General features: G+C 49.7%; 1 protein-coding gene across 1 annotated transcript; it reads right to left on the bottom strand.

The window, feature by feature from the left end:
* Window positions 1-1,508: 1,508 nt before the first annotated feature.
* Window positions 1,509-11,070, bottom strand: RPN1 (ribophorin I). The gene is made up of 10 exons (XM_075096043.1): window positions 9,573-11,070; window positions 8,716-8,780; window positions 6,875-7,181; window positions 6,150-6,359; window positions 5,014-5,206; window positions 4,595-4,694; window positions 4,189-4,327; window positions 3,875-3,994; window positions 3,158-3,403; window positions 1,509-2,106 (listed from the first exon to the last, which is right to left on the bottom strand). The coding sequence occupies exons 1-10, from the start codon at window positions 9,795-9,797 to the stop codon at window positions 1,924-1,926; spliced, it is 1,788 nt and encodes a 595-aa protein (XP_074952144.1). The 5' UTR covers window positions 9,798-11,070; the 3' UTR covers window positions 1,509-1,923.
* Window positions 11,071-11,557: the final 487 nt, after the last annotated feature.

Consider the following 11,557-nt stretch of genomic DNA (forward strand, 5'->3'; position numbering starts at 1 on the left):
GTCTCTGGGGTCATCGGTTTGATTCCTCTTTTCCTCCCCTGGACCTGCCTGTATTGCCGCAGGTGCAACAGGCAGCCCCTGCCTAGCTTTGGATGTCCTGGGTACCTCCCCCGAGGACTGTGCATGACTGTTTTGGCCCACTGGGTTAATGATCATTTATTTGATTTTAGCTGTTGGTCATCCCCACCCTGGTCAGGCAGGACTCATGATTTCAGATCTCCCAACAGCACATGTGCAGGGAGCAGAGAGGCAGGGGATCTGCGCTTGCCCACCCCACTACAGGGTGAGGTTTGTGGGCACAGGTGGAGCTGGCACAGGGCAGACAACGTGGTGGGTGCTGGGCTCAGGCCTGCAGAACACTCCTGACTAACAAACCCACTTTGAAAGCTGTGTGGCCTGGGGCAAAGGGCTCTTCAACCACCTGCATCCTCTAAAAGGAGATAAGCATCCCAGGAAAGGATAAGGACAACTCTTATCCAAGATAAGTGGGGTAGTAAAGGGCAAGCACAATGTGTTCGTGACAGAGGGACAGGCAAAGCAGGTGGCCTGTCAAGGTCTGGAAGGTGTCCAGCTACTTGCACAGGTCGAGACACAGGGCATGCCAGCAGCACCGGGCTATGGGGGCTATGTTTGCCAGCGCAGACACTGTGGCACACCTCCACCCCTGCAGTACAGCCACTTTTGGCACTAGCATCCTCAGGGTGGCTCAGATCGCTCTGTGGTATAGCCTCATTCTTGCCTGTTTGTAAGCAGCCTCCAGCTCTTCTGCTGAGGGAACTTCCCACAGGTGGCTGCAAATACCCAATAGAGAGGGCTGCACCCCACCTAACCACCCTTGCCCTGCAGAAACATCCGCCCACCGGCAGCTGTCTCCACCCGCAGGTCAGGGCAGGGCATCAGTGAGAAAGACGGCAGAGGGACACACCCCATTCTCCTCTTTTCTGGTCCTTTCTGCATTGGGATCTCAAACAGCTCAGCTATGCAGGGGATACCTATATTCCAGTCCCTGCAGCCAGCTCTAGGGTGTTTAGCAGTGCACTGAAGCAGAGAGGCACAGGAAAAAAAATTCTTACAAGGCTGCAATTATCAGAGAATTACATGCACTCCCCAGGGTATCCAGGTGTGAACAAGGGCCTACTGGGGCAGCACAAGGAACATAGTGACTGTAGTCACACACAGCAGGAAAGCACGTGGCATGCAGTCAGAAGCTGCATAACCAGGGAGGGGTTGTGTTGTTTCTTCTCTCCGTAAGGGTGTAGGTGCATGCACAGCCCTAGGGAACAAGGGCCTGGCTTTCTCCCTTGCCTCAGTGAGGGCCTTGAGTTGCAGCAGAGCCCTGCCTTCAAGGCACCCAGCTGATGGGAGGTGGGAGCAGTCAGGGCTGAACTCTGTTCTCCGAGGAACTGCACTGCCCGGCCATGGGCAGAATAGGGCCACCCAGCTCCTCTGCACCAGCACCTCTGCCTCCCCCCACCTCTGCTCAACACGTAAAGGCGAGGCAGTGGCAGTTTTATTTCAAAGTAGAACAAAGGCATCTTTTATTCTTTCTGGAAATGCGAGATTCAGATTTGCCATGAGTGTGCCTGTGCTCAGACAGGATGTCTGTGTGCATTTAGTCAGGGTACATCTATACAGGGAAAACCCAAAACAGGAGACTTTTATAACCTGGTTGAGTCCCACATCTGGTAAAGAAACCCTGTTACCCAGCCAAACAGCATGATGTCATGGTCCCTTGCACAGCATATGTTGCTGAGCAGACAGGCTCTATAGAAAAATCTAAACCCAAAATGTACTTTCAGACATTTCATATCAACTTTTCCCCTAAGTCTCCTGGGAAGGAGTTTTGGCTCAAAGTGTATCCACTCCCAAGCTTCTCTTCTCACTTCATACCTCTCCCTTCCACCTGGTCACTAAATGGGAGAGTTACAGTGCGTCGAGGATGTTGTCAATTTTGGTGACCAGGTCCTGGCGCTTGTTGGAATGCATCTTCTCATTCTCAATGTACGTGTCCTTCTTGAGCTTGCCAGCTACCAGCCGCTCAGCCTCAACTGAGGACTTCAGAACAAGCTCCTTGACTTGGCCATCGAGCTTCTGAATCTCACTTACCTTATGGGGGTGAGAAACAAAGGGAACGTTAGAGGAGACAAAAAACCATCCCTACAGTGAAGCTGGAATAGAAGAGGAGGTATAGCTGGAGAAAAAGATGAAGTCAATGCTAAGTGGAAATATCTCCAGTCCCTGAATATTGCCTCCTGAGGTGTCACCTGTCTTTGGCATCACATTATAAGGAACATCTCACGAATGGATAATTAAGCAGTGCAGAAAAAGGGGCTCCAAGGACTCAGGAGCCATACTGGCAGGAGACAGGTGCAATGACTGTTTAGAAGTGTTTAATGATAGATTTTAAAGGCTTCAAGCTATATCACAACTATGACAGCTGGAAGCTGTGTCCCTACAGTTAATGTTAATGGTGTGTGAGAAGCAGGTCTGTAATGACAGAGCTACTCTTTGAGTCAGTAACAGGTTAAGCAAGGTGGCTGTTGGCTGAATGGACCTTACAGACTGAAGTGTCCATTCACTTGAGGTTAAGTGGCTGTTCAGGTAAATGTTGAAATATAGTGGAAGGAGGAAAGGATAGTGGGTGTGTGCTCACTGTGCCACAGCTTTCAACACAGTACAGCAAAATACCCCCTGAGGAGCATCATGTTACCAAAATTCTGTCAGCAACAAATTCCACATGTGCACGAAAGTAAGAGATGAGGGAGAAGATTTTGGTTTGGCTGGTGTCAGTGCTCAAGTCAGAACTGGTAACATGTTGATAGTTTCCATTTTTGCCTAAGTGTCACTACCATGAGCAAAATGAGAAGCGTCAGGATTGTGTTACAAAAAACACTAGTCTGCACTCATGCAGCTGGTTCAAGGGGTATTTAAGAAACAGCGTAAGCAGCTATTTACCAGCAGCACTTACAGGGTTGCATAACAAAGATTACTGCAAAAAGAATAAACTGATCTTCACATCCCCTAGCAGGGATCAAGCCATTTTCAGAGAGAAAAAAAATATACGGGCTGCAGAAACTAAACCCCAAATTAAAACTCACCTAGAATACTTGATAGAGCCAAGAACAGAAGAGATTAAAAAAATATTAGAATTTCTTACTTTATCACATAAGTCAGAGCCTTCTGTCTTCAGTTTAGATTGCAGAGAGGCTATTTCGTTTGTCAGGGCTTTGTGCTCCGTCTCCAAAGCCTTTTTGCCACTGTTTAGGGTGGAGATGTCCCGTGACTGCTTGTATTTATTCACTGCTTCATCAAAGTGACGGTACAGCCCAAGTCTCTTGTTCACCAGAGTAAGCACTTGCTCCGTGATGCAGGCAACCTTCATCCTAGCTTCAGCAGCTGGATCCTGCAAGAGGACAGAAGGGAAGATCAAAGCAGTCCTATCCTCAATCTGCATCAAGCCATGCCTGCAGTCTGCCACACAAACTGCCCATTTTGCAATTAAGTCAACTGACAGTAATTAGGCAAATGGTACAAATACTGACTAGGGCAAGCACCTTTCAGCACTCAGCCTAGCCCAACAAATAGCTTAACAAAAAGTTAAAATGTTGCAGAAGGAGAATTGCAGACCTCCATGCTTCTTAGAGAGGGATTCCTTTTCATCCAGAAGGCAAAACTCAGGTTAGCCTTAGCACACCAGTTCAAACCCTGCAGGAGTATCAGTGCTCAGGTAGCATAAAAACAGGGTTCCATTTAAGCATCTAATAAGATATCAAATCAGCAGGAATATTCAGCAAGAATTACTGGTATGAAAAATCTGCAATCATCAGCTGAGTAAGCCGCTAATGCTCCCACAGGGCTCTGCATCATACCGCACCTTAGTGATGGAGAAATCCAGCCTCACGTAGACAATCACAGTGAAGAACAAGATGTAAAAAGCTCCAACCACCAACAGAGGCTCCTGCAGCATCAAGATTTTGTTGAAGGTGTAATGAACCTAGAACAGAAGTTCAAAACACTGAGGAGTGACCCACGTTACCATGGAAGAAAACTCCTCAGGCAGCAGCGGAACTGGCCATGCAGTCCAGCAAGTATGTATTTCTGGAACCTAATACAGGTGTTTTAACTGTGCTGCCAAATACAGAGAAGGCGCAACTGCTCAGGCAACCCATGCAGAGAGGCCACACTCACCACAATGTCCTGGATGTGCTGCTCCACCAGGTTGCTCTTGTGTGCCACAATAACTGGACGTCCAAAAGTGTCCAGATAAGTGTAGTGAAGCTCATCTGAAGCACGATTGATTTCATAGGGGCTGTCCACATGGATGTTCCTGTGAATAAAGCCAGACAGTCTCATACGACTCTACAGTGTTTGATGATGTAACCTAGGACTTGGCTGACCAACCGTGGCCTCTAGCACAAAGCCAATTATGCAGTTTAAACAACACTCTAAAAGGAAGCAAAGCTGTGTTCCAAGGTCTCTTCCACATGCACAGTCATGGTTTTGTTTCACTGTCCTCAGGCCATTATAGCAAGCTGGAGAATTGCCACCAACACAGAATCATCTGCATTAACAGGCCAGCAGTAACACCACTTACTTGGCACCTTCTGGCAGGACGATCTTGACAGTCAGAGAGTCTGTAACTTGCTCATCAAACACATGGTCGACAAACCTCATTTTCAAGGCATACTGATCACCTAAGAGAGTGCAGACCAGAGGTTGGTTACAATTCCTTAAAGAACAAGGGGCAACCTTGAAGCTCAGCTCCTAACAAATGTAAGAGTGGAATTCAGATGGACACATTGTGCAGCAGGGGGCACTAGCTCACTCAAGTATACTTTAACCAGATGTCTACAAAAACCTGAAGGAAGCACAAAAAAGGAGTTTGCATATTCTAGAAATAATAGCTAGCAACTATTGTTGCTAAGGTGCAGCATACTGCAGCTTTGAAGTCTTTGCTGTATAGCAACCACCTTTAAGCACAGGTTTCTTATTCCCTTCCCCTGTGCCACCCACCGAGATTGTAGAGGTATTCATAGCTTGGCAGGTTATAGCCAATGATGTAATGCGTTTTCCATCCCCCAAAAAGCGGGAAGCGGGGACGGATCTCCATCTCCACAGAGTCATCCAGGACAAGGAGGTGACTGGTAGAGATGTTTCCGATTTCATCTCTGTAATAGACATCCTGAGCAGCAGCTGGGAGAATGGTCTGTATGGAGAGAAGCAACAGTCAGTGCATCAGCTAGGAGTTACTTCCAGTGAAAATGGTAAAACCAGTAATGTTGTTAAGCATCAAGAAACTGCACTCCCATGTGAGCAATGACAAAATGGCCATTCAGTTGCACTGAGTGGTAAAATTGTGCTATTATAAGCAATCACCCAGAGAAGTGGCTGCCAGCACTAAAATCACTTGGCCTCTAAATGAATGTGCTTTCTCCAGCCCAGTTTCAAATATCCCAGACAGCAAGGGATCTCATCACGACCACCAGGACAGCAATTCCCTTTTCACTCCAGCCTGCTGCCCTAGCTCACTGAGCTTGCTGACTTTACGCTCAGCAAAATGAGATTTCTGTTTGGCTGCACCACCTTAGAAAATTACCACAATCAATCCTGGAGGCTTCAAGCAGTGAGAAAGGTTTTGGTTCAGATGAAAACACATACTTCTCACATCTGGCTAGCAGAGCCATGGCTTTAACTCCTGTTGAGTGCTTTGTGAGCAAGGAATGAGTGGGTGAGTTTCCAATTAATACTGGTCAATATGATGAGGATATGACAGAGAGGCAACTGTGAAAATAAGAGGGTGGGAAGAGAATGAATGGCCCTTGCACAGTGGAAAACAGAAAGCAGAGCTGTCAGCACAAGGATTAAGGATTTCAGAGCATCCCTGAGATTGGAGGAGCGGGAGTGTTGCAAAACACTATATGCCCTGGTATATGCAGTTTGTTTGGCCAACAGATGTAACAAAGCATATAACCTCCTAATTCTGCCTCCAAAGCCTCTACTTAGCATGAGCCTTCTCTGAAAATACATCAGAGTTTTAATATTCCCTTATTACTTGGGTATGTTTACCAAAGAAAAAGGACAACTGTTTTTTTTCTCCTCTGGGGATGTAAGAAACAGGGAAGCCACAGTAAAAAAGGCAAAATGTCAACCTTAAAAGACTTGACAGAAGAGATCCCACTGTCTGGCTGTCTCTGGTAGTCATATCTGGAGAAAGGCCCTTTCAGCACTGCTCCTGTGTGCTTTAAATCAACTGTCTCTTCAACTGCAATGTTCCCCCAGTGAGACACCTCGATGACTCTGGTCATGCTGGTGATGGTCAGAAATGGACTGTTATTTTCATAGTGTACCTTCAGAGTGTCCTAAAACAAGGAAAAAAGATAAACTATTAGACCTGAAGTAAGGAGCAACCTCCCCTCACAATTATCTGTCTCCATGTCCCACAGAGAAACCTCCTTGACAGACTCTGCAGAGAGGCGAAGCTGACTGCATGGGAAGATTTGAGGCACTCCAGCCTAATTCACACAAGGCACCAGGTACCTGGGGTGTACTCATAGGTCACACCCCATACATCTGGCTGAGCTATAACAGTGAGGGGTCTAGAGATGGAATTTTCCCCATTGCAAATACACCCCTGCCAGAGCCATGCACAAACAGGCTTGGTTTGCTCTGCAGACACCAAGCACCAATCAGCAATCACGTCTGTACTAGGAGTACCTTTCTGGAGCACGTGTTTCTAGCCTGCATGCAGACTAACTCAGGCTTGACCTCCAATTCTTACATGAAAGCCTCCCCTTCCCACTCTCCAGCCTCTGAGACACAGGTGCCCTGTTTGCAAGATGCCCTCTGCAGAGCCACAATCTCTCTGCACATTTACCTGGCTGTATGGAGGAACATCCTTGAAGGGGCCATATTCAATCATGTCTTCAGTGCGGGAAGGGTTGCCCAGCTTAGTGTAACTCTCCACGTTCCTAGAGGCCAGTTTGACCCGAGTTGTTTGGGTCTTGGTGAAGTATGGTGAGTAGAAATAGTGATTTCCTTCAAAGACCACAAACTGTTTCTCACTTTGGGTGATATGGGTGGGGTAAGGCTGCAGGACATGTGTGAAAACCATTTCAACAGACACACGGACCTTGGCTCCTGGTGCCAAAGGAGATGGCAGTTTCACAGAGAAGAATTTTCCACTGGGAGGGAGAGAAACAGGTAAGTCATGTGAGATCTCCACTTAGAGAGCAATGAGATCCAACCCCTGCAACACCCCATGTGGATGGGAACCCACATATCATATATATCGTGTGTGATTGGGGCCAATATTTTATTTGCTCCTCCAAGGCGTACAGATGTCTTGTCCCAGAGGGTATGCTTGGACTAGGGAAGCGGGACAGGAGGCAGCACAGGGTGAACTGTGTCCAGGCAAAATTACAGTCTTTGCTTCACAAAAACACCTGGCTCCCATTTTGGAAGGGGAATGGTAACACACTTCCCTCCCTAGTTCTGTATTTATAAAGCATGCTTCAGCAGGGGGTTCTCCATTCTCTTCCAGAAGACAAGAATGATCTGAATCCGAGGAAGCATGTGCAAATGTCCAGAAGACAAATCACAAATATCTTAAGCACCCGTTCCCACAAAGACTGTTCATTCTTAGATTTTTATCCACAGGATCTAAAACTAAGGAACAGCACCTTTTGGACCAAGGTTCTACAAAAAGGATTGAGATTTCACCAAACCTGTAAAGATGTGCCAGATGGACTGAGGTGATGACAGAAGTGAATGGACTTCAAGTCAGGCTTGGTAGCCCAAGGGCAGGACCACATGAAGCCTCCAGATATGTCAGAAACCACAATCTACCTTGGCAACTTAATTCCACAGCTACTGTCCTCTTGAAATGCCGCAGCACTGTGCTTCTAACCCACTTTACAAGCACCCTTTATTTCTCAGCTCTCATGGCTCAGAAAGCACCCTCCTGCCCAGTCTTGCAGCGTATGCACAATATCCCACGCTTGGCAGTGCAGAGCTTCAGGCAAAAGATAACATCCTCTCTCCCCACAGCAGGGAAGAGTCCATGCTGGGCCACAGTATCCAGTGCACTGTGGTACTCCCCACATTGCAGATTGTGATGCTCTGAGGACATGGCCAAAGCACACTTATAATCTCTCTGTAATCACCACTGCCAATCATTTGAGACCTTCAAAAGGGAGCAATGGGTAAGAGCATTACCATAGCTGTAATGCTTCTCTTACCTGGTGTTCCTTAATAAAGGAATGGGGCATTAGTAAAGGCGCTGAGTACAAGAGACTAAGCACAGCTGAGCGCCCCCTGAAGGCAGCTGCATTACACTTAAGAGATTGTCCCCCTTCTAGGCCTCTCCCCTCACTAGCAGTCATGGGTGGCTGTCAGAAGCAGATATGTGCTGGGCTCAGTGCAGAGATCTAAAACCACGTCTGATCTCCCAAGGAAAGAGCATCTCAGGAAGGGCAATGACTTCTACTGGGGCCTCCTGAGCTGCAGGAATTGGGTTTGGCTGCTGTGTGAACTGTACTCCCAGGCTCTGCAGCACCCCAGGATGCAGACTGAGTACAGAGTAGATCTTTTCAGGACCAAAAGCCTCTAGGATCTCTAGGTATGTGGGACTGGGATAGTATTTCTGCTCCACTGTGAGGATGATGGTGGAACCCCCATGTATGACTCTAGGTACTGACCTTAGATGGTGACACTCACCTTTTGCCCTTAACTTTAGTCTCTCTCACTTCCAAGGTGTTCTCCTCCTCTTCCTCACCCTTCACCTGTTCCAAACCAAGAGACTGATCAGTGTGCTACTGTTTAAAAGACTTAATGTGTCTGATAGATAACTGCTTTATTTAAAAAAAAAAAGCACCTTTTCATAACGTTTTTCATTAACACAAATTGCAATGTGGTCAGTGTGGAAGAACAGATACTGGAGATTTCTGATAAACCTCTCAAGCTCCCCTCAGCCTCGTTCCCCAGCCAGCATAGTCTGTAACTTGTGCAAATAAGAATCTCAGTCAACAGCTTCTGTGACTTCTCTTGTATGTTTTCTACAGCGACTGGGGAGCGAGTAGGCTACAGGGCTTAGCCGGCAAACAAAAAGGAGCTCAGTGCAAATACCCCCGGGATTCGAAAAACCCTCTCGCAGGGAGGTCCGGGGAGGTGCGAGGCTGGACCCCGCGCCGGGCCTGCACTAGGTGGGGATGCAAACACCGCCCCACCCGAGGGGCTGCGGCTGCCCTCGGTACAGTAAGAACGACGGTAATTAGCATCCCTCCGGACTCCCTCACGACCCCGCCACCTCAGCCACTCAACCTCCTCTGTAACGTGCAACGACAGAAACCCTGAGCTTCATTATTCACAAGGCGGCCGGAGCACCTGAGGAGCCTCTCCCCGACCGCCACACCGGCTGCCGGCGGAGCCCGTGTGGAGGCCGGCGGGAGCCGGCAGCGCGGCGCTGTGCCGACGTGTCCCTGCGGGCGGCGGGGCCCGGGCAGCGCCCGAGGCCGTGCAGCGACCTCCCTCGGCCCCAAGGAGCGGGGCGCCGTCCCCCGCTGCCCCACGCTCACCTGCACGCCCAGGTAGGCCAGGCGGGGCTCCAGGCCGGGCTCCAGCGCCAGCAGGAAGGCGGAGGCGGCCGTGCCGCCCGCCGCGTTGGCCAGGCTGAGCTCGGCCGAGACCTTGGCCAGGTGGGTGTTGAGGTCCACAGAGCGCCGCACCTCCTCCAGCAGCAGGTCGGCGGTGGCCCCTGCGGCCGCCAGGCAGAGGAGCAGGCGGCACAGCAGCCCCGCCATGGCCGACACGCCGCACTGGGAGGGCACAAGATGGCGGCGCCCGCGCTGTACGGGGAGGGCACAAGATGGCGGCGCCCGACAGGAGAGGAGGCCCACAATGGCGGCGCCCGCGCGCTCTCGAGGCCCCCGGCGGGGTAGGGCTGCGGTGCGAATGCCTGAGGAGAGAGACTGGGCTGGAGGTGCGGTCGCGGCGGGGCAGGTTACCTCAGAGCCCCGGGGTTGGTTCCGGCCTCCTGCAGCCCTGGAGGGCCGCCTCCTTCCCCCGGTACTTTCCGGGGCCGGGCGGCAAGCCCGGTAGTCCCCGCGGTGTGCCCCCGCTGAGCTCCCAGGCCTCGGGGCTGGCGGAGGGGCGGTAGGGGCTGTGTCGGTGCTGCTGTGGAAAACCGCTGCGGGGCCTGAAAAGGCGCAAAAACCAATTATAACAAATAATCCGGGACGCTCAGGACATCCACGTGCTTTTAAGTGTCTTCTCCAGCCGCCGCATAAAGCGTGTTTTGTGTTTTCTGCTCCTTGTTAGCCAAAGCTGGCTCTTGCCAGGGCTCTGACAGCGGCGGCTTCCAGCGGCCAAATGCGTAAAGCCTGGCGGCAGCACCGGCCATGAGGTGGCACCGGAGAAGGGCAGTCAGCGGGCTGGTGCTGGGATTTAGCACCAGAGTGGAGTTACGGTGCCTGTGATAACCCAGCTGAATAAAGGAGCTACAAATTGGGACAGTTTGTCTTGCTGGCATGTGGACTGCTGCTGTTCCGTAAGGCAAGGTTTTACACAAGTGGATTTTAAGCTGAATCCAAATCTGCTAAAAAACACCGATAATGGACAGCTAAATGATGCCAGAGTAGAAGTGCGGCAGGCAGCTGAGGCATGGTAATAACTTGCCCTGAACTAACTTAGGCGAAGAGAGCTGGAGAAAGGAAAATGTTAGTGGTTTAACACATGACTAGGGAAGAGGTGATTGACACTTTATTCCCAAACATCTAAAGCAGATAAAAGGGAAGAACGGATGTTGTCTGCCACGATTGCCGGAGCAGGGCTTTTGCCTGTGAGCCCTATGGGACAACAGGCTTTTCATGTTTGCATAATGTGATCCAGGACTCGACCTTTCTTTAAAATCTTAATATGAGTCACAGAGATAATTCTTTGAATTAGCCTGAGATTGCCAAGTATAGGAAGGGGATTTCCTAAATGTTGTGAGCTTGGATCTGGAGTCAAATAGCCCCTTGGCAAAGGCTAAATAAAATGAGATGTCTCCTGCTGTGCTATGTTCAACACAGCATCACCTCCTAACTGGCCTTCCCTTTCTTCCCTCGCTGCCTTCCTCCTTCCACCCCAGTTCCTATAATGGAAATTTTCTTGGAAAATTACTTCAATTCTCCTTTGATTTATTTAGGCACCAGACCTGTAAATTTGGCAGCTGGCCCTGCTAGCATATCCTAGCATAAGTGGGTATTTTGTCACCATGTTTTGGGTGACAGCGGGGCTATCTTCCAGCAGCACAGCAAGAGATGCTCACGGGAATGGGTGTTCAGCTCATTAGCCTTGTGCTACCAGCTAGGGAAATGTTCCAGGTTCCTCTGCTCTCCAGGAAAAGCATGTTTATCTTGGCCCTCTTCTCCAAAGAGCCAGGATTTGGGGCCCCAGAACTGGGTAGGCAGGTTCAGGGAGAAACAACTGCAAAACATGGAGGGCTGAGCGAAACAGCTGGCTCTAATTTAAGGCTGGCCAGCAGTGCTGCATCTGGGGACTCCCTCCAGTTGTCCGAGCT

This window comes from Phalacrocorax aristotelis, chromosome 6 (genome assembly GCF_949628215.1).
Source record: "Phalacrocorax aristotelis chromosome 6, bGulAri2.1, whole genome shotgun sequence".
In the NCBI taxonomy this organism is placed as follows: domain Eukaryota; kingdom Metazoa; phylum Chordata; class Aves; order Suliformes; family Phalacrocoracidae; genus Phalacrocorax; species Phalacrocorax aristotelis.